Source organism: Poecilia reticulata, chromosome 1 (assembly GCF_904066995.2).
Source record: "Poecilia reticulata chromosome 1, P_reticulata-male-v2, whole genome shotgun sequence".
Classification (NCBI taxonomy): domain Eukaryota; kingdom Metazoa; phylum Chordata; class Actinopteri; order Cyprinodontiformes; family Poeciliidae; genus Poecilia; species Poecilia reticulata.
Genome location: NC_088830.1, coordinates 21321573 through 21345855, shown reverse-complemented (window position 1 = coordinate 21345855; position 24283 = coordinate 21321573). Strand labels below are relative to the sequence as shown.

The 24283-nt window shown below is 38.1% G+C and overlaps 1 protein-coding gene across 3 annotated transcripts in view; it reads right to left on the bottom strand.

Moving 5' to 3' along the window:
- Window positions 1-14249, bottom strand: part of pax5 (paired box 5) — a 60933-nt gene extending 46684 nt beyond the window's left edge. The window contains exon 1 of one of the 3 annotated variants that reach the window (XM_008412420.3): window positions 14007-14249. In XM_008412420.3, coding sequence (XP_008410642.1) covers window positions 14007-14052 — 46 coding nt within the window. In that variant the 5' untranslated portion in view covers window positions 14053-14249. Of the gene's footprint in view, window positions 1-7756; window positions 11259-14006 lie in introns of those variants that run through there. The other 2 variants (XM_008412441.3, XM_008412431.3) reach the window with 2 other exon arrangements.
- Between the last annotated feature and the right edge of the window lie 10034 nt (window positions 14250-24283).

The window sequence follows — 24283 nt, the reverse complement described above, 5'->3', positions numbered from 1 at the left end:
CAGTATAAATAATTGTTGCTTTTCTGTTTTAAATAAATGTAACTGCATCCTTTGAGACAGTTTTACAATCATGCCTTTAAACCATGATAAATATATAAGACGTAGTGAAAATCTTTCATAAACTCACACTTAAAATCGCAGGTGCAAAAAAGGGGAACTAGACTCACTTGACCTTTTTTCAGCTGGAGCAAATGATCTTGATCAAGTTTGCTCTGACTGTTAACATATTCTCATACAGACATGTAGATGATGGACAGAAACTGCTCAAGATTATAAAGTGAAGAGAAGCATTTCGAGCATCAAAAACAACAGGATGTATCTTAATCCTCACATCTTTGTTTAAAATATTCTTGCAAAACATTCATTGCAATTGGTTATACTGCCTGTAGACACATGGCATTAATTAAATATCCTTGTTGTCATATAGTCTGAGCAGACTATAATGTTTAACTATCAAATGTTTAATTTTAATTAGAGGTGCAAGCATTGTCACCATCATACATAAATAGTGTTTTCACTAAGCATCCAATAATGCTCTGCTTTTTGTCCCCTTTTTATCAGTATCAATTTTTATATGAAAACTTACCAACAATGTTCAAAGATATGAGTCTTTTCTATGAAAACAGGCATTTATTTCTTCCAACACAGGTGCATTTTGTTCAGTGGCAGTGATCTGGACGACAGGGCTCACCTCACTGTCTGTGGACACACGTAGTTTGAATCTTTTTCACTAAACATCATCACTTTTATAAAGTATAAGACCTAGATTTGGGAACATTCATGCAAATACCACAACTGATGTTATGCCTTTAACAGGTAATAATTAGTAGGGAGTAAAAAACATCATGCAACAAAGCTCCCCAGTCAACACTCTGACCCTCGAGCCAACAGGGCGCCGCTGGACCAACTGTTTCATTATAAAGGAGAAATCCACTTATTTACTGTGACTGATTTCTGGGAGTTTAAAGGGAATGATCACAAAATCTCTGCCAGTCCCATTCAGCATGGAGAGTGTGCTGTAAAGAGTCTGCTGACCTACATGGACAAATCTTTTTACACTCTCAAACACTCTGTGTGAATCCTTTATGGCTGTATAAGGACATTATTCCTTTTCCCTCCTGCCCTCATTATTATTTCCCGAAACCTCTCAGCGAATAAAAGCAGATTTTCTGCAGGTCGTTTATAGAAGCCTGCTGCGCTAAGTCCTCCTCACCACAGGTATCTGCGCTGAAGTCTCCCCCCACCCCTTACCCAACCATTCTCCTTCTTTCTCAGATAAGAGTAAATGAAATGGTTCCTTTCACCCCTTCTATCTGGGCCAGGGCACGAAAAATACGCCTTGCTTTGTGAGGAGATGGAGAGGAATGACTTGTGACCCACAAAAAGCCTCCAGATAACTATTTATTCACTTATCTGTGTATTGACTGTTGGTATTAGGCGTTCAGACTCTCACATTTTTTAGAGGGTTAAGGTATTGGGGATTATATGTTTGAAATTTATTTTCCAAACCTATAAATACTGATAGGGGCTAACGCAGAGGCATACGCATCCTATAAACGTATTTGTTTATCAGCAGCTGTATGATCACAGCCGGCCTAAGGAATAAGCAAACTAATAAGCTGCTGACAGCTCTCAGGCCAACAGGGGGAGCCCAAGAACACTTGACTTCTCATAGAAAACACAGACCTTAAAGGAAGGGAGATATTATGCAAAATTAACTCTTTTTTTTGCTTCATATCATATTAAAATGTTATTCCCTCATCAAAAACATACTTGGAGTGTTGCTTTCATTCTTTCATGCATGTTTGAGAAATCCTTGAATCTCCCATGGCAACCATTGGAAATGCCTAAAAGTTTGTTCTCACAAAGCACCGGCTATTTACTCAGAGGAGAGCTGCAATCTCAAGTCGAGCTTCCGCCTCTCAGAACAACCTCCCTCTCAGCTCCTCCAGACTAGCAGCAGCAATTACCAAAAACTTAGTGGAACTGCGTGTCTACTAAGATTATCATACAAACTACTTCTCGATCCAACTTCCATATAAGAAAGGTTGGGGACGGCATAGTGAGAAGTACTGTTGTGAGGCATAGTGTCAGAAATAGCCTCTGTCTCTCTTCTTAAAGAGACAGAGGCCCAATTTCAAGGCATCAGATTGCAAAGTCAAATTAATTCTCTTATGTTATGATTGACATATACAGCATTTTTATAGCAACTGACGGTAACATAGTTACATAATACAAATAATATCCCCCATGTTAGGGGGAACCCACCTCTAAAACATCAAGTTTGTTTGCAAACTTTTTAAGCCCATTTCAAATGCTCATAAATAGCATTTTTAAGGAAAAACTCTAACATTTAAATTTATTTGTAATTTTAAGCAAACTGTTAGCTGTTTGCCAATAAGACCTTATTCATCAGACTAAAGGGAGTTAAATACAAATGCAAGGCCCAGTATTATTTTATATTTCTAAAAAATATATACAAATCATAAGTTTCCTTTCACTTTGTGATTATGAATTTCTTTGAGTTGGTCTATCATTAAGAAGCTCCCACAAAACCTTTTGAAGTTTGTGACTGCAACTTGATTAAAAGTAGGAAAAAAATATAGATGAATACTACTGAAAGATGCTGTATTTACTGCCATTTATGTCATCAACAGTGCACAATATATATTGTGACGTAAAACAAAGAACATTCTCCAACATCCTTTGTTTAGTTATTGGCTTTCTGAAAATAAAGGTGCTAAACGCTCAACAGATAAACCGTCACCTAAGACAACTTTATAGATTTCTTTAGTATTTCTATTCTACTCTGTGTCCTGTTATGCGTTTTCCTATATTTGAGTGAATGTCCAAGCCCAACAAATACATTACTTTCTTGCAGGAATTCAATCAACAGTGTCCTGCTCAGTGGGTATTGTTGCAAATTAGACACCAAAATCTTGCCAAATTAGGGGTTTGGGTTTTTAGGAGTCTTTCTCCCAAAGCCGTCTCTGGAGAGAGGAAGGTGTTGGCAGAGGAAGCAGCTTCATTTTCATCCGTCTGAATCAGAGAAAGGCAGAGCCAGCCAGGAGAGACCCAGGGGGTCATTATGCATCCCTGTTGTATTTTATTTATTTACTCTTTATGGGCGCTGACTTATAGGAGCCCACCATCTCCTTAAATGTTTGATTGATTCACTGTTTCTGAAAAAGGAGAATAAAAAAAAAATTACTAAGATAAAGCAGAATATATTGGAACTCCCCCATCCAGAAAATAAGCTCCATTAGGGCTCTCTGTCTCTTTCTTCCTGTTACATTCCTCAGTGTCCTTCTCTCATCTCTCATCTGCCTCGTCACGGCCTGACGACTTAAAAATACAGCCACAGAGAAATGGCAAACAAAACACCACAGCTTCTCGCCTTTTCTCAATATTTTCTATCGTGAAAGAGGAAAAAAAAAAAAAAAAAAGCCTGAAAGAAAATAAAAAGGGTGGATCTGTAAATGACTTTTGACTGAAAGCTGCTTGGTATAGTTGCCTCCAAGAATACTGATGAAGCAAATTTACTTGAACAAACAGTGGCTAGATAGATGTGGCTGGCGTGTTAAAGGTGGCCTGTAATGTTATTCTGCATTTCCTTTTTCCTTTTTTGTTTTTTTTCCCAACCTGATTTTGGAAAATAATTATGTCTGGGACAGAAACAGGATAATAAACTGCTGTAGAAATAGTGTAGAAGCATAGAGCATCTCCAGAAAGATTAACAAGAAAAGGACTGCTTATAATCTTAAAGTGGCACTCCGAAAACCATTTAAGACTATTTTCTGATACTGTGGAAAACTTTACATGCATTAACAGGCATAAATAAATAAATAAATAAATAAATAAATATGACGACGGGGCAAGGGGGTGGGGGGGGGGGGCAGCAGCAATTACGAGTTTAAAACGTCAAGTGTTTGCGTGTTTACAATTATTTTCATCAGGTTGTAAAGTTTGACTCAGCCTGATTAAAATCTCTTTTTTTTTTACGAGTTTGTACAAAGTAGATTTCTATCTGCTCACCAACGTATAGGCCACAGCCTTGCGCGTTTAATATTCACCATACCTTCATTACCATTACAATACGTGATTATGAAATTCAGCTCATTATCATCACAATTACCTGGAATAGATTTTTTCTTTACATATATGTTACTCGCTGCAGACAATTCCCTCCCCTAAATGTATAATCGGGAGCTCATTCACGTGAACTACGCAAAAAAGCATAAAACCTCATAAATATAAATATTTAAAAACTCCAAAAACATTAAGAGCAACCTTTTTAGTAAAACAAAACAAAAAATGTCTGAACATGGCTGAATGTTTAAGGGAAACTTTTATTTGGCGCAGAGACACAAACAAGGTGCAGCATATTCCCTGCTGAGCTGAACTTTGGGCCTTTTTACGCACAAGCAGCAGCAGCAGCAGCACACACACAGAAGGGAGAGAGGCGCACATCCAGAGTCGCGCAACAACATTTCCACGCGTCACACTCGATTCCCCACGACCTCTTTCTCTCCCTACCTTTGACATTTTTTAAGGTGTAATCGTTTTAAACCGTCTCCGCGCTCTGACATATATAACTTTAGCTCCGCTGGTTCACCGTCAGCCCTGCGGATCATTGGCTTCTGGTGAAATGGCGCGGAAGAGGAAACATGATTCGTTCTAGCTCTGAGGTGCGTGTGTGTAGTTTTTTTTTTAAAAATCTCTTTTCTTTTTTTTCTTTTTAATCCGGTGGGATAACACACCGTGGGAAGTCCTCTATATCAGTCACACATTCTATACAAAAATAACCTGCAGCAGCAGAGCACAGAAAAACAACCAAACGTAAAATGCGAAAGGTGTGGAGGATGCGCTCATGCAGTTTAGAGAATACTAACAAAAGACAGGAAGGAAAATTCAATGTCAGAATAAAAAGAAATAAATAAACATTTGAAATTTAAAAATTTACTCAAAAATGAAACTAAACTGTGCATTTATTCGTATTGGCGTGAAAAAATAAAAAAAGGATTAATGTCTGTTCCCTTATTATGAGTGAAGATGTCTACAGTATTACAAATGTTTTTTTAAATTCAGTTATCCGATAAGACAATATCATAAAAATGCCCACTATTTCGAGGATAAACACAGACAAAAAGGATGAAACAAAGCCCTTCTGTCCTGCGCAGCACTGATAAAACAGTGTTAAAATTGAACTAATGAACTGGCCTCACAATACGCAAATATGTTATTTTGGCAAGTTTACATTCACATTTATCAGTAGAAATTATTGTACAGGTAAAAATATAAAATAGTTTATTTCAGACAAATTACAAAGACTTTCATTTGATTTGTCATCCATGTTAAAAAAACACAATTGGTTTGTCATTAAGGGATTAAATATTCGCAATTATTTAAAAATCTGCTCTTAGTTGTATGTAAATCTTTCCCTGACGCTAACATTCATTGGCCACTTGTCTCAGGTAAGATGTTTGGCTTGCTAGCAAGTCTGACATTAGCATTAGCACTGTGGCTAAGCAGCTTAGCGGCAGATACAATTTTAAACTTTGAAACTTTCTTAGTCATAAGTGTTATGGGAGTACTTAATTTTCACTTTATTAATTAATAATACACATATTAGCCATGTTGCTCTCTGCTGGTCACGCACATAACTAATGAGAGTAGTCTGACTGAACTAACATATAATGTTTCTTTCTAATAAAATGTTTTAGTACAATTTTTGTTTTACAAATATTCAACACATTATATTTAGAAATTAATATGCTTAGATAGAAGTTTTACAACTTCTAAGGCTAACATTAAACAACCACCAAAATTCGTTTTTACAGTGCATCACGCATAGAAAATTGCATCTTGAGGATGGAACAAAAAATGGACGAAAAGAACAAAAATGCATTTAATTCTATTTGAACCTAAAAGTGATCTCTGAAATGTTAAAAATAGTATCTCTAAGTTTGCCTTTAAAAATCAAAGTTCTGCAAATAAAAAGGAATGTTGTAAGGCTAACTAATTCAAAGACCTTTGGGGGGATGAAAACAGTGAGCCTAACACACAAAGCAGTGTCCGCCATGTCATCACTGAATGCCTAAGTTGCCCCCCCCCCACACACACACACACTACATGAGGTTCCCCCTGCATGCAGCAGCTGTTTCCCTCAAGTCTTCTGGAGCCAGACTGTGACCTGTGAGCAGAAGCTGCACGTGCCTTAACCTGTGGCTCTCACTGCACTATAAAAAGGACTTTAGGAAAGAATTAAATGTTAGCCTTTAGGAATATTTACATTTGAATCAAGCACATTCGTTTGTGAATGTAATGTAAATAAATTCTTTATTGATAAATAATGTTATTTCACTATGGGTTAAAGATATTGGTATTCAAAGTCCAGCAGAAAAAGTAGGGCCAAGACGCTTCTATGGGTACATATGCATTCACTCAGTAAAAGTTAGTGCATACGGGTTAGAATTGACAGAGCCCATAAAATTTAAGCAAAGTTAACACTGGCAACATTGCTGCTGAAGTCAAAACTGCTGTAACAAGGGGAGCTTCTTAATAACCCCAAGGGAATCATTGCAGCGAAACGGCACGTCTAAGCTGAGGTTGCAAAGTTAAAATGTTCACATTCCAACTTTTTAACAACAGACCTAAAAAGATTGTCATAATTTATGTAATGTAATATGTCATAATTATGAGTCTATTTTTCTTGCATTGTAGATATTTGTCAGTTTGAGATTGACACATTGAGTTGGAGTAGTAAATTTAAAGAACGGTTGCGAGTTTCACAAATTTCTTTAAGCAAATTTTAATTGTTAAACGTGTATAGTTTTTACTCATAAATACTGATTATAGTCTGCCAAAATTAAACAAATGCAAATTGTTACACCGCTTCCCCTGGTGAAATTGAAACAGAGCGTTTCATCAGAACCTAACCAGAGCTCCACTCTTCTGGTACTGTTGTGGATCAAGTTCAGCTTTTAGTCATGCTTTGGTACTCTCTCTCTCTCTCTCTCTCTCTCTCTCTCTCTCTCTCTCTCTCTCTCTCTCTGTCTCTCTCTCTCTTTCTCAGCCTCCCTCCTTCTCTCTCTCGCTTTTCCTCCCTCACCCCTCTTTCACTCCCTCCCCTTTTGACCTCTGCACCTCCTCTTCTCTTCAAGCCATACAAACACAACAAACCGTCTCCTACAAAGCAGAAACGGCGGCGAAAACAACACAAAGCGGGCCTGCAGAGACCGCACTTCATCTCTCCATTCACAGCATCACCAAACTCATGCCAAATGATTCTCATGCATCGTATTCGCAGAGCGCGGGACAGAGAACACATCATACTTTTAAACAATGCAGCACATGGGGAGTGTGACTGATTAATAAAAACACCAAGAGCAGGACCGGAAAGAGTATTCAATAAACTGTTTTTTATTATTATTCAAATGATTTTGAGTTGCTCGTATGCAAAACATTGGATACCTTCCAAAATAAAAGAGGTCGTTCAGTGGTTAAGACGTTCTGCGAAATTTGGACGTTTGGACTTGAGCGGTAAATTGTCTGGTTTCAGACGGATACATCTACATCTTCAGTAAGCAATAAATCATGAAGCAATTACGTTTCGGTTATGTTGGCAACTTCGGTTGAAACGAAACAAATGAAGTGTCGTTTTTCTGTGGACGCATGCAGGGCTGGTGGCGTGTGCGGTTTTTGAGGGCCAGTTGGGATCATGCAGATGAAGGGAATGATAACCAGAAGAACTTACTGTGCATCGCCGCGAACGGGTCGTGCTTACAATGAATCTCCATCGGTGCAGAGAGGGGGCCCCAGGGCCCTTTGAGCAACGAGAGGATCTTAAAAACAACACCCGCGTCGGTCTTCCACTTTGCGGGCTATGATGATGATAGATGGGACCTCCAATGACTAAAAAGGCTTTCCTTCAAAATGATTGTGTTTTTTTTTTTCTTGTTAAAAAAAGACTGTGTTTAAAAGCAAAAGCAACACATTTGATCGAAAAGTTAAAAGGAGGTGTTCAAACATAAAAAAATAAAATAAAATAAATTAGAAGGAAGGAATAATTGGAATCACAGCAGCGGATTAGTTGTGGTGTCTCCTGAACCAGAGGAGCTTCTGTCTTCCTTTCTTCTGCTTTGGGTCAAGTTGCGCCAGTCCCAGGTCGGCAAAAAAAATGTAAAAGTTTTTATTAATTATTAATCCAAAACACGAAAAATAAACAAAATACGTAAAGCAAGGAATGTTTGACTATTTTGCTCTTTTTTCTTGTCGGTCTGCTGACCGTGAACGCTCCCCCCACCCACCCCCGTACTTTCACCGATGGAGGCACAACTCTCCTGTCAGTCTATTATAAAATAAGCAATCAATAAATAAAATTTTAAAATTAGGCGCGAAAGGTAGAACAATTCTTTACAGATCCAGTGTTTCCAGGTTGTCCTATGCACATTTCTTCTTCTTCTTTTTTTAATTTATAAATCGTCCTCGGCAGCCGTTCTCACGTGAAGATCCCCTTTCAGTTCAGCGTCTGAGTGCGGACAAGCGGTCACATCATGCGGTGCCATATCCAACAAAAAAAATGCCACATGCCAAAAAAAAAATAAAAATAAAAATAAATAAATATGCAAATTCAGTTAAAAGCAAAAAGGAAAAAAAATGCACTTTGTGGTTCAAGTAAAAAGCCTTAGACTTCAGATGTATCTTCTTCCTGCACCTCCTGAGTGGACCGGGACGCGCTGCACAAACCGGCTCCCGGTGACTGAGTGAGTTTTAGAGGCGAACCTCTTCAAGTCAAATCGGAATGTTTTACTCCGCGCTCCTGTTTAGGAGACAAAAAACCCCCCACCGTACTGCACATAAGCGAGCTTTGTTGTTAATCTCAAAATGACCAGCCTGCCTGCGCGCAGCATCCGGCGGCGGCGCACGGCGCGTTTCAGGACCTGCTCTCTCGCGGACAGCGCCCGCGCTCCCAGCCCCCTGGAACCCTAACCTGCGCGCTGCCCGTCACTCACCGCGAAACCAGCCAATGACGGTTCGAGCGCTATCTTGACGTCAACACCAACCCCGGTTCAGCTCGCTGTGGGCAGCGAGGGGGGTGGGACTCGGTGATTGGCTAAAGCGAATCCCGTGCGCCAATGGCACCCCGCATGCTTTCGCCTTTGACCAATTATGAAGTCGCTCGGTGAGCCAACGCAGTAAATGATATTTTTAATTTCAATTAACGAATTATTTAAAAACGCATCGCCTTTATAGCTATTTACTTCTGAGTTTATTCGGTGTATTGTGTAACTGCTAATTAAGTGAGTATTAAAACTGAGGCGTTTTAATGAAGGCATGACGTGTTGGATGAAGAAATAAAAACCAAGTGGATCGAATGAAGACGTGTATTTTAAAATGGTATATGTATATTTTTAACAAAATGTGGTATGCAAAAATATTTTTTGTCACATTTAGGCCTACGGGGGTCAGAACGACCAAGCGCGAACAATCACTCCTGAATAATTCCTCTTTCTTATTTTCTTTCGTCATCCCCCTCCACCTCAAGGGGTGGGATCTAATGAAAAACATATGAAACATGCATCCCACCTCATTACCTAATTGATCCAGACATATGTATGCTTTTAATGAAGAGCAAACACACACTCCAAACTGTCAGGTTCGATGTTCGTCCCAGAAGATTCGCAGAGGCCTACACAAAGCATCTGTGATGTCAAAATACACAAATAGCCTAACGCAGGAGAGTTTATTCCTTTCCTCTTGAGTCATTTCGGCTGCATTTCGGAGCAGGTAGGGTGTATTTCAGGGAGCCCATGACACGTAATTACGCACTTTCCCACCGTGTTCATGAAGGTATCAATAAACGAATCTTGCTTATTTTATCATAATAAAGTCTGTGGCATTTTAAGGAATCCAAATAAGAGAATGCATCTTATCTAAATAATTTTTTGGAGCTTATTCTCCAACTGATCTGATGTCCATATGGGTAGGACATCAGAGCACTAGACTTTATTAGTATCTAATATTTATACATTCTGTTGCACAAAATTAAAATCTTTCTTTGAATTCCCAGGCTTCTATGAAAGAACCGATCTAAGACAACTAATTCATTCACAAAAACGAACAAATCACCACATACTTAGATGTGCTCATCGTGGAAAATACAGAATAAATAGATAAAAATATATATATCTTTCTGAAAACCGCTTTCTAACCTCGCTGCTAAGCTGGAAGCTTTGCATTTTTTTGTGAGCTTAAAAATGTTTCTTGAAGAAGAATGTAAGTGTCAGCCACGAGGGGGCGTTCAGCCTTGGACAAAAAGGCCTACGTGCACACAGGCGCGCACACACACACACAGTCATTTTTTATTTTCTTTTTACAAATAATTAAAAAGACAAAATTTACACGAAATTTTACTCTAAAGTCCTTCAGTGTGTCCAGTCGGAGGCTAGACTAAGACAGAGGACTGAAAACATAAACAGCAATCACTATAAACTTCATCATGCAGCACCGCTACTTTTTGATTGGGATCTTAAAGTAGAAATATGAATTTTGAATCCTCATTGATTTTTACGTCTCTGCTGAGTAAATATTTCCAACATTTTTTTTTTAACGGATCCTCCTTCATATTTTACATATTTTACATCATTTCTCTGAGGATCAATCAGTGGACTGGGTTCCATGCAAACCTGACAGACATCAAACCAGCTGCTATATAGCTACATGTTTTGGTTAACATATACAAGACAAAATCAATCGAGATGCATAAGCCTCACTATTTAGACAGAGTGCCTTCTCGGAGGCCTCTAGTGTACCAAAGCAGGAAGAAAATGGCAGTGGTATGAGAAATGTACAAAACCTCTAGGATTACTCACAAAAGACAAGAGTTTTTTTTCTTTCTTTCTTTCTTTTTTCTTTGCGCTGATTTCCTTTTTATTCTCTCATAAGTGATCAAAAGCAGAGGCAACTGCACTGTTGGAGCAGAAAATTTTAAAAGCACAACGTGTCGTTTCCGTCTTTCTTTTTAGCCTCTGTTTATTTTCTTTTTTTGCAGAAATTTACGCACCCGTTCCCCCACACGTGTATAAACGGCAGCAATCGCTGCTGTCTCTCCAAATTGCAAATTAAATATACAAGCAATTAAAAAAAAAAACATCCAAACACAATCAATCATGTATACAAATTGTTGTTGCTTTAGGGTTGTAAATTTGGAGAAAAAACTTCCATCAGGGTAGGACGGTTTTAATCCAAAGCCATTACCATATTTCATTACCTCTGCAGAGCTACAGACGGGAGTTCGGATGGATAGAGGGGGGGTTGCAGCTGTTTTGGATACTTTCTTTAGACATTAGTAAGAATGTTGACTTCTGATAATCAGGTGGATGCAAATTGAAGGCAATTGTTGTTGTTGCTAAAATGCCGCCCCCTCCTCCACCTCCTCCCCCCCGATCCCCTTCTCCTCCTCCTCCTCCTTCTTCTCCTTCTTCTTCTACTTCTTCTTCTTCCATCCACCATGAAAGCATTTTGCTTTTTTACTTCCATCGCAGCCACGAAAGGGGGGAAAAAAAGCAATGAAAAATTAATAGCGCATGTTAACTCCGCCAGCTCGTTTATTACACGCCTGCTGACTGTAAACATAATGAGAAAAGCTTCCGTATCTCTCCTTAGGTTTTCACTAGCTTATGAAATACATAAAAGTCATCACTAATAAATAATAATAATAATAATAAAAAAACACTGTACATGGACTGGAGAGTGAGGCACCATACAGGTAAAACACCCACTGCTCTAGCAGTGTGCCCCACACATGTTTGCAAATATGAATTACAGTCTTGGCAATCCATCTGCCAGAAAACGTGTCTACGAGACGTCCTGTGACGCGCGTAAAGTCAAAACTGAAGCCAGAAATCCAACATGAGATCATGCTCGCAGCGCATTTTCGCGCAAACAGGGCCGACTCAAGGAAGTAGCAAACCTTGCAACTACCTATGGGTTCAAACTTTCCCAAGAGCGATTAAATGCGCACAAGCCACATTTACACCAGTTGTACATAATTATGAACCACACTACCACACCTCAAGGAACTTTACAAGACAAACAGCTCAAATTCCTATCTATTAAAATGCAGTTCATATACCTATACCAATGCCAATATAATGTACCTTTCTCTCTTTTTCTCGCCCTAAAATAATTCCAGGACAAAAAAAAATTCTATTTGGGAGAGTTGCTGTATAATTTACTAACTTTTGCAGGATCTTGAAAGTTTCATTTCTGACATAACCATTTGTACAAAACACTGACTTATTTTAAATTCTGAAGAGAAACATGACAAAACCTGAAAATCTGTCGTTGCTTTTACTTTTGCTTCCCCTCAAAGACTGTTTGTGGTGCCCACCTGGCCGCCCCTTACTAAACCGGAAACGCCCCTGTGATCGAGCTTTTTTTTTTTTTTTTTTTTTTTTTTTTTTACCAAAACAGACACAAATGAACTCTCTTTTATGTCAGAAATGTAACTTAAGCATATTGGACTCCACAGTGACTGAATCAGCATCCATATAATGTTGAAAATGTAATCTATCTGAGCGTTTTTCCGTGCGGCCCCACCCTTCTGGACGGTGGGATGTGGTCCGACAGGCTACACGCTCAGTCTTATTGATCCTCCTTTGTAACCCAAGCACGTATCAAAGTGAGAGGTGAATCGAGAGGCGTTAGGTGAAGGCCCTGGGCCCTCAAGACTCTACACATCAACAGAGGAGGGCCGCTATTAAATTCTGATTTCCTCAGTGGTTAAAAAGATTATTAACCAATTGCCACAAATCCCTCCGCTTTCAGCGTTTATCAGCGGTTAGTGCCCGGTTAGGGCACATTTGGGGGCATTTTTCTATTAAAGGCCGAAAATTATTTATTTCTAGAAGACAAGGGATCTTACTCTCACGTCAGAGATGTACGTAACATAATAATCTGCCTCTGTCTTAAACGTGTATCATGCATGACTCACTATAACCCGTATTAAGCAAACATGAACGCATCATTAAGTCAGATTTCATTGCTTTGCAGGAGGAAAAAAAAAAAAAAAAGCTGCATGACGCTCAGCCCGTGGTTTAAAGTGGCCAATCACCTGCCCGCGGTTTCTTAATGACAAACGACGTTTTATCAATGTGGACGCAGCGGGCAGCAATATGAAATGATGTGAGATCCATTGGGTGCCATAACGAGGTCGATGGCTTCATCCATCGCTGTTTCAGACCCCGCTGCTTTATAGAGCATTCACCTGTTGAATAAAAGAGCTGTAGCCCACATTCAGAAACATGCGGTCCCCGAATTAAACCATCATTTAAAAGCTAAAAAAAAAAAAAAAAAAGTGAATTTCTCAGGCGTGTACAGAAAGAGTCGATATTTTCGTGGCATGGAAGGAGAGTTGTTATCCAACAAGAGCAAGTTTGGTTTCTGTGAGATGATTAACGCGTGGAGTTGAAACACAAACCTCTCAACATCAGCCCGCTTAACTTCTCTGCACTCATTCAAAAAAATTGAAAAGTTGTGATCAGCATCATAAAGTATTTTAAAGTAGAACCTCTAAACCGAAAATGTCAAAAAATATTTGCAGTTTTTTAGCTTTTCCTAAAAAAAAAATGGTGATAACATTGAACATTTGTTCCCTGGATGATCATTTTAGTTCTGGACAAACGTGACGACAATCCAAACAAAACTATACAAAACTTGCGAGCTATAAAGACAGAACTTGCAATGGCTTTTAAAAGTTTTGAAACAAACGTAGTTTTTCATGTTGATGCAATGCAGGGAAAAGTTCTGCAAACTTTGTGAGCGCCATCTCACAAAGTTGAACAAACTTAAACTAAAGCAAAAAACATTTGTTGCAAAATAAATGCAGCAATTCAATGCTCTGCGTGAGATTGACAAAATCGAGCAAATAATAATCATATCAACAATAATAAAACATGTTTCAGAAAATGAAAGGGTAATAGATTGAGTCGGTGTGACCCTACCTGCTCTCCCGAGCCGTAGCGCAGGACTCTTGGGCCCCTGGTCCATGTTACCCAGTTAGAAAAGGGGGAAGGGGACGGAGGAAGAAAAAAAAAGGAAAAGAACAAAAACTTTTTTCCCAGTGTTTCCCTTTCTTCCTCTCCCTCTCCCTTCCTCCCTCCCTCTCTCTCTTTCTCTCTCTGCTACTCCTTTCTCCCCTTCTTTCCTTTTTTTTTCTTCTTTCGTCCTACAGTACTTTTTTTTTGGGGGGAGGGGGGGCGACTTGTAGGCTGAAATAATTCGACCCTTCCGCTCCCTATTGCACTCCCAGCAAGTGCTCAGTCAGCTGCAACTAAACGCTTTAGGTGGAAAAAAGGCTTCGGGGGGAAGCGTGAAATGATCACGCCGAGTAAAAAAAAAAAAAAAAAGAGCCACTCTCAATGTGCGCTCATGTCCTTTCCGCTTTCTTTCCGAGCACACACACACGAATGAAATTGCGCTTGCATGTATTAACCAGCGCGCGCGCACCCAGACCGCGCAAACTTGCTCAGCATCGCGCAACCCGCACCCTTCCCAGCAGGGCCGCGCCCCCTCTTTCGCATCTGTTACCAAGTTCCACTTTACTAAACTTTCCCGCCCCCGACCTGCTCTCATTCTCTCTCTGCCATTCCCTCTTTTTTATGTTAGATTCATTTCCTCTGGTACACATCCCGTTTGCAGCAAGGGAGGCATAGCGGGAAACATGCGTAAAACCAGCACTCGGTCTTTTCCCATCACATATAATTTAAAGAAAGTTAGTCCTGGAGTGATTTTTTTTTTGCTTTGTGCGCACTCAACCTCCTCAAACGCAGCACTCACACAAATTTCTCCGGCTGCCCCATGTGCCTGCGCACACCTGTTACGCAGCACCGCGCGCTTTACGCATTACGTTGGAGTGGAAACGCACAGAGCGGCGTACCACTTTGAGCTACACCGACCTCTCTACAGAGACAGAAATGCGTTCAGTCTTCTCTTAGTGCATGTGTGAAGAATTAGTTACCAAACGGATAGTGCGCGTCCTCAGCTCTGATTGTTTGCCGACACGCACCTGTGAGCGCACAACAACATTTCATTTAAAAATTCATTTGCCAACTGAAAATTTCCACTACTGCTCGTACCTGGAATTTTTTTTTCTGTTTCCGTCGGAGGAAGAACATTTCTAGAACGTGTGTAACTTTTTTTTTTTTTTTTTAAGTTATTCTTTCATGAGAGTAAAGTTTTGTTTGGACCTAGAGAAAAAAGTTCTCAGCCCACGTGTTTTTTTTTTTTTTTGTGTGTGAGCACTAACAGATCTGATTTTTTTTTAAAGAGGCTAAACATAATAAAACCCCTCCATATTTTCAATTTAAGCTCAGTCATTAATTTGCAAATTTCAAAAATAATTAAAACTCACCCCATGTTAGTTTCTGCGTATGCTTCGAAGACCAAAGCTAAAGTCAGATTAGTTTATCTTTAGGGGAAAAATTATTAATTGTTTGCAATGAATGTGTAAAAGTCAGATATCAAACAAATGGCCTGGAGCCTGAGCCGGAAGTGTCGAGTGTATTTGCCAGATAACCAAATACCTCTTGTTTTTCTGTTGTGGATAATCTAATTTATAAAAAATTAAAGGCAAATGGAAATAAAACCAGAATATGAACATCATAAAGGTGAAAGTTCATAGGTTAAGCCTAACAGGAGCTTATGCCTTTAACGTGTTTAAAAGGGGAAAGCAATAAATAAATAAAAGAAAATAAACATAATTTAAATCATTAAGTGTAAAAGTGGTTCTTAAAGCAGAACCAGGAATTATAATGTGGAAAAAATATTTAAAATTGACACAACAAGACACTCCGCTGAATGACTTCTCCGTCCCTGTCCACCAGACAGCTGTGGGTCTCAGGGTTCACGCTTAGCCGCGAGACAATTGAGTGCGGAACAAAGCGCGAGACAGCGACCCATTTTGCTCTGCTTGTCGCCTCGCGCTGCTACACTCCGACCCTGACCTTCGGCTCGCGCCAACAACATCTAAACATAAACACGCGAGGTTCCCGAAAGAAGACGCGACACAAAGAGAGAAAGGAAGAGAAACAGAACAGACTATCTGCTTTAGCATGAGGCGAGCAGGTGAAATATTTGTTTGCATTTCCAGCCTGACATCGCAATTTAGCTGGTTGGTCAGAATTAGGCCCAAATACAGGATCTGTGGTCTGCAGGTAAAAAGATTTCAAATTCTCTTTAGATTTGCGACCTTCTTCTCCTTTTGGAACCCAAGACGGTATTTGCATCTTATGGATCCGGATTATTTCCAGCAGTTCATCAAGGTGTTGTGAAATGCTGGGAAGAGGCTCTGTTATAATCGGGCTTTTTATGTTGTTCTTTTTATTTTAATGTAAATTTTTGCGTGTTTTTATTTTTGTGTGAGAGGGTAAAAGTTAGGCATTCAATAAAATAAAAAGATAATTTTTGTGTCATTTTGTATTTTTCCTGATGTCACATTGAAATGTTTAGTTTGACATATTTCGCATTGTAAAGAGACTGAGGCCTATTCAGTGAGAAATCAATAGTCACATTATGAACTTGTACTTAAGAAGCATTGATGTAATTTATTGGTTAAATCATTATTATTATTTTTGGTCAAATTCATTATTATTATTATTATTATTATTATTATTATTATTATTATTATTATTATTATTATTATTATTATTATTATTATTATTATTTACTAACTATTCCATCCATTATCTTCACCACCACCACTACTACTTTATTATTATTATTATTATTATTATTATTATTATTATTATTATTATTATTATTATTTATTTATTTATTTATTTATTTATTTATTTGTTTATGTATTTGCTAAAACCATATATTTATTTATTGTTTATCCGGGTGCAGGCTAACTGAAATATGGCTTTTTGAGAAACCGAATAGGCCTACAGGTCAGGTAAAAACAGGTCATTTTTACCTGACCTGTTTTTCTTTTTTTCTTTCTTTCATTGTTGAACACTTTCTCCTATCACCTCTCCTCTCATGCTCCTCCACATTCCGTCCTGCCGGCAGAATCCCTCGAAAGGACTCACCATAGTTTAGATATTAATCACCACTTGTTTGTTTTCCACCTCCCCGTGCTAATTAGGCTAATTAATATGAGAAGGGAGCGGTTGGATCGGTGACCCGAGCTCTGACCGAGCGGAACCGGAAAGAATCGCATTAACTCGCGAGACACAAGAAGTGAAGGGGACGATTAGAACAATAAGTAAACACGTAAACACAGGAGGAAAGGTTGCCTGGCTCTCTGGGACTTCTGGCTTTCAATAGACCGTTACTGTTCACTGTAAACCACAAAGAAAATACAGGCCTGGAGGGGTTTTGATGATAGTGGGGGTTTAGTTTGTCTGTAAAGAATTACATTTTATACTTTTGAAGGATAACGAACGACACATGATTAGACTATAACTTAGGGCTGAGTAGATGAATGTGTCTAGTCAGTTTGCAGAATAATATTTTTTTTTATTGTGTATTTCAAATAATTTTGTTGGCTTCTAATATTCAGTGCTATGGCTCAAATTAAATCAAGGCACTGAGTTTTATCTGTAACAGTACAACGTTTGCTGAAAACATTCACAGTGAATGGATCTGAAAAGCCCTATAGCTGCAGAAAGTGTCAGAAAAGAGGAAGAAGGCTTCAAACAATGGTTAAAAAAAAAAAAGCTTTAAGAAAAGTTAGATTACAGTATCTTCTGCTGAGAATTTTACTAAAATTATAAAAATGTTCATATGTTTATTTTGGAGTCATCTTAATAGTAAATTATTATCCTGTGTCTGTGATCAGCACAGTTTCTACAAATATTCTGGGCGATATAGTTCGTCAGGTAAGTGTTTCTCCAATGCTTGACTTTTATGTCTTTAATTCAGTTCAGTTTGCTTTAGTTTATTTATCAAATTACAAAAATATTATCTGAAGACACACTATAGACACACCCACTTCTTGTGCAATATAGAAGCCAAATTCAGCTAAAATCAGTCCGATTCTTTCCAACACTGTCTTCTGGTCAGATTAAAATGCAATGTAAAATTGAATCCCAAATTAATATCACCTAATCATATAATTTCAGATGGTTTTATGATGACTTTCACAATTCCATAAAGGGATTGGCTTTACAGCAATTCCTTCTTCAAAGCAAACCCATGTCAGAAACTATTTTGGAAATAGTTTATATAAAATGTGGGATCTTGCATATTCTCTAAAATAAATATTTTGGATCTACCTCATCACATGCTTGTTCTTACAAACATTTAACAAATAGTCAATAAATAATAATATGAATCAGCAGTTCATTAAATTACACTACTAACAAATAACAACAGGCAAAAGTACATTCATTAAAGTTTAAAATAAGTAGTTTCTGTTTAAATAGTGATTCTACATCATTGTATGAAAAGTTCCCTGGAACTGCTTAGTGATTATTTATAAAGGATTTACAGTTTAATTGCTGCCTGATCGGAAACTTTTAAAATCCTTTTTGTCCAATTCTCTGTGCTGTAGAGCATTTAAAATAAGCAATCCTTCAATCTTAAAAAAGTGATAAACAATAAAAAACTAAATTTCTGACCTACTCCCCCTGAGATTTAGCTCGAGGTTTTAATATATGTAACATGAAGCATGTCATTGTTCAACAATACTCCACTGGCTTTAGTACACCTCTCATCCTATTCCACATCAGATTTCTTCATGCTTAGAGAAACTTCAACAACCTCTTAGATAAAAACTTGTCTCCGCTTGTGCTTTTGCCTTCCTGCAAACACTCGGAGCTAGTTGGGCTTAACTTCTATATCCGCAGGATTTGATTCAGAGTGGCACTTCACAGTGGCGACACAAGGTTGTCCTTTTTTTTCCCCCCTTCCTGCTGCCGCCGTGCTGCCTGGGTGCTGTTGCTCCCATGGAGGCTGCGAGGGGCTTAAGGGCTGCAGGGTGGCTTGAGGAAAAGGACACATTATTTGCCCATGAAACATTATGTGACACAACATGACCCTGGACCATTTGTATGTTAAGGTAAACATTTCACCGTGACGACTGGACAAGAGCGAACAAGGCTGCTGTCAATGTGGTTTTCTACTCACGGCTGAAAAAAGAGGGTGCTGTAACATCGTCTGGAGACAAAAGTGTGTATGTGGACGTTTTGTGCTTCTGTGTGTAAAGAGCTTCTTGTTCACAAATGTAATCCGCATAGACACAAGTCGCTTGGTCTAAAAAAACGTTCCCAGGCTTCTTCTCTTGTTTCCATCCTGCTGAAACCTTAGGAAATCTGTTGACCACGGATCTGGACTACTTTTACAGTGGGCCATAATGGTGGCATGTAGACAGATTGCTTTCACAAGCATAAGGTGGTCACGAAGGTACCATGTTTTAAAAAGTTATGGCACATGCTACATTTTTACGTCAAACCATTTCTCTGGTTTAAGAACTATCTTCTAGTTAAATGGCGACATCAGCTTATTACATGCCCTTGACAAAAAGCACAATCAGCATAAAGGTATAACAACCAACACAAGAAACACTCTTTACAAACTAGTGGATATTTATTATATATCTTTTAACTGTAATGTGATCATAAACAACATAAAAATGTGTTTGGTAGCATTGTTAAAGGCTGGTATAATTGTTCCCGTTGGGTTTAAAATTATTAAAATCTCTTTGTGTTGTTTTATTTTTAAATATCGGTGTTAATGCCATTAGATGTATAACTAAAGGTTTATAGTGAGAATTTCATGCTAGTTTTGGTTTTGCCGCTTCTCAATTAAGACTTGTGGTTTCTTATGCTCAGTGAATGATCGCGTCAAAGCCCAAAGACATGATGTAAATGGAATCTGACAGCAACTGAGGCAAAAACAGTCATTCGTGCAAATTGCTAGTAAGGCATGTTTTGGTAATATTATGACAATTTTCTTTGGTTTTCCTGACATGTAGACCTTGGATCTTTTCACACCCAGCTGGTGTGCGCTGTAGGTATATCAAGCCACTGAGAGTCAATGTTACACACCAACGAGCAGAACTCATCCAACAGAAAAACGATTCATACTACTGATTTTTTTTTACAGTTTGAGGCACTGTACGTTAATTACCAGTTTATGTCTGATGATCATAGTTATGTCAATATGCCTCAATATGATGTGTAATGTTGCCACTAGTTCTAATTAATATTTTATTCTCAGTTGGTAATCAGATGATGCATGCAGTGCATGTCTAGAATAAGATCTGGGAGGAAAAAAATACATAAAAACTGAGAAACAAAAAAATGTGTTAAAAAGGCATAAAAATACAAGCAATTCAGTTTCTTGACAAATTCTCATTCCTGATTGTACTTCCTTGTTTGTCTCCTCCTGCGCCTGATTAATACATGCTCTACATGCTACATTAACTCCAGAATCTATTGAAATTCTTTAATTCACCTCCAGTTTATTATTCTGTAAAGCGATTTGATGCTTTGATTTTTATTAGAATTAATGAAAATGCAACTACAGTCTATATATTAATGGGACTGAAGAAGATAAACGTTTGATTGAGGACAATTTGACAAAGTGTGTGTGCTACAGTTAAGTAAAACAGGAGTTTAAACAAAAATGCAGCCCAGCTCGGAGGGCTCATAGGGGTGATGCCCGGCAGCCATTTTTGTTTAGGAGCACTGATTCAGGTCAATTTTTTTTAGATGGATTACCTTCTGCCTCTGTGATTTGGATGTTTATTGTTTATATAACTCTCTTTGTGATAAAGAACATAATTTTTATGAGCATACTATATTAAAGTGCACATCAGAGTGGAAAAAGGTTTCTAGTGACAGAAAACAAAGGAGCAGAACTTAGTTGAAGTAAGCTGTACGTGTTGGCCTTGTTTTTATTTCTTGTACTCAAACAAACGTTCATCTGTGAAGTTAAATTTACTGATACAATGAAATTTATAAGATCAATGCAAAAGAAAAGATATTGACAAACATTTTATAGATAGTATGCACGTTCCACATCAAATGACAACCACAAACTTCAGTGGTTCTTTTTTGGGAAACAATTTAACAGAAGAACACAAAATAATGTGTCCTACTAGGAGTGGAATATAAAAATCTGAAAAGTGTAGCAGAGATATATAATTACCCATCTAAGTGAGCTCTGAGTAGAACCACTTCTTGCAATCTCTGCAGCTATAAGTCCATTTGTTTCTCCCAACTTCACTATACATAAATAGCTCAAGCTCAGTCGAATTAAAAGGAGAATGTATCTGAAGGTCAATTTTATGGTCTTGCAAAAGATTCTCAACTGGATTTATGTTTGGACTTTGACTAGACTGTTGAACTTGCTTTGATCCAGACCATTCTAAAAATCTAAATCATGTATCATTTTCTTTGCACTTCACAAAGGTGGGAAAGTTCAAGAACATTTATACTTTTGTAAGATGCTACATGTCGTTACAGTTTACTACCTAGCAGAAGAAAACCATCTTAGATTTTCTTAAAAATATGGAACAAATACTAATATAATTATTAGTTTACCAGCTAATTACAGTTTGTGAAAACTGTTTTAGCTTTTTTTAATATCAAAATGATACTGTGCAAGCACTATACCGTGTAAAACAGAGCAATTTAAAATTTAAAAGCAACTACAAAGTTGCACTGAATTTCTTGTAAAATCTCAGGTGTTTCATTACAGTGACTAAATTCACAAGAAATAGAAGAGAATTGTGCTATTCATTGTAAGTCTGCACACAAATGATCTTCAGCTGCATGATATAACCAATGCATAACAGTGGCAGACAGAAAAATCCTGTTTTGATCAAATGTATCCAGGAGAGTGTTTTGGCAGCGTCTGGCGCCAGATGGAAGATGGAGCCATGATGGCACATATGAACAACGTCAAATGAGAGCAATGACATGCTTCTTTTAACTCCCTCCTCTCAATAAGAATCGTTCATCAGGGAGAACCGTCCCCTCCGGAATGTGTGATTGGAAATAGGGGGACTTTAAATCCCCGTCCCGGACACTCCATTGATCGTCAACACACCACTGGTCTGGGGCACCACTGGTGTGGAGTTGAACCGCTGAACCAGATGCCTCCATCTAGCCAGACTTCCCCATTTTCCTGTTGTTTAATAATAATAGTAAATACCAACAAATGCATGGAACCCCAAATCAGGCAGGCACATCACAATTTCACTGAGGCAGTGAGGCATCCCGAACCCGCATCAATTTGGAGAGATAGCATGAAGAGCCCCAAGATCAAACAGATGCAAGGCAACTAGTTTGTGTGTGTGTGTCAGATGTATACATAAGCTAAAGTAGGTGATAGTGTTGTCTCACAAGGTGCAAGCTAACCTTTGCAAGGCAACAATCCAACTTTGTGATGGCCTTTCCTGTGATGACACGCATGGAAAAACCACAAGATTCAGATGGCATTCAGCCTCTGGTTCCTTATCTTAACGCCATTTCCTCCCTGTTATTATGACGGCGGCAGTCAGAGCAGGAAACACAGAGTTCACCTTTGTTCTCATGATGCAGAAGGGAGCAAAAAGATGGATGAAAGTGTTACGCAGCCTGCATGAGAACCTGGGTTGCATAATTTTGCTGTAGTATGCGTGTCATAAATATGACTGATAGGGGTAGGCACACTGTTGAATTACATTTACATATAGATGTACAATCCCATCAACACATAATGAGCCTGGAGGTTCATGTGAGTACTAATGCATGCACAGTTTCTGGCCTAATGTTTGGGCATTAAAGAGGGAGAATTACTGGTAAAAGGATGAGAAACAGCATGGGAGTTTCTGTCTGGAGAAAAATGTGACAAAGTGAAACCTGTCCTTTTTGGCAAGGGAGTTTTATCTGTCTAATAATGGAATTTATTGTAATTCTGTGAGCAAAAGTTGAACATTTGGTGACAATTGCTTTGCAAAATATGGAGCTAAATACATGCTTTTTAAAATTCTCTTTTAAAAGACGGTGACAGCAAAGAGGTTCAATACAACTATTCACTTCTATTTTAATTTTTATGTCAGTAATTACACTGATTAGTCATAATATTATAATGAAAGGTGATATAACTTACACTGATTGTCTCTTCATTATGGCACCTGACAGTGGCTGGGACACAACTGTGCTCATGAGTTGACATTAGCCTGGCAGAGTTTTAGATTGTCAGGCTATATATGTAAAACTATGCATGGTATCACAAAAATCATTCTTTCTTCGTGGATAAAGATATGGTGAAACAAGTCATTTTCAAACAAAGATATTAATTCTTTTGAAATCATAATGATTCTGATCACAACCTGGAAGCTTTGGGTTACAAGATGATGCATGTATTTAAATAGAATAAAACAGGAAGATTATATTAAAAAAGCTATCCAGTGGATCGAGAATCCAAATCAACTATGCTCAAACTCTAGTGAAGAAGTGGAAATGAGGGATCCCGTTGAAACCAGGTCACAGTCAAGAAGACCAACAAAAACTCTGTCACAACTGCGAGGAAGAATGAGTTGATAATAGATTGACCCAAACCCCAACCATGAGTGAAAAACAGTTTTCGGTGTTATCATTTATAGATTCTGAAAAATGGTCAGCTGAATCAGATAAATAATCTGTAGAGGGAGATGACAATGGCAGTGATGGCAAGGTGATCTTCCAATCTCAAAGAATTGGAGCTCATCACCATTAAGGGTGTTGAAAAAGCAATGGAGACATGCAAAAAGCCGGTAAACTGCATGTTTTAGATGACTGATGTCTACATTATCTGTTCACATTTAATAAACCTTTCTCTTACCACTGAATTTCAATAATCATTTATGTTCCAATCTGACTGCAACCTCTGTGTGATTTCCCCTTAATCAAATCATGTGATTTTCCACAACTTAAGTCACCTTACATAATTGTGGTGTTCTGAAAAAACAAGAACACCACAATTCTTAAAAAAAATACATATGTTTTTGTGTAATTAAAAAAAAAATCTCTTGATAAGCATTACTGCAGTTAAATAACTAAACAATTTTGTTTTACCCTTTAAAGATTTAACACAAAAAAGTTTTCATGGAGTTAGTTGTAGCCAGCAGTCTCTGGCATCATCCTGTGGAAAATTGCAAAAGACAAAAAAAACTTTTTAAAATGTAATACTCATTTTACGAAAGTTAAGGTCGAGAGTTGATTTCTATTTTAATTTTTATCCCAGGGTGCTTCCGAAGCTAAATTGTAAATCTGACCATTTCCGTAAAATCCATGCCTGCTAGGAA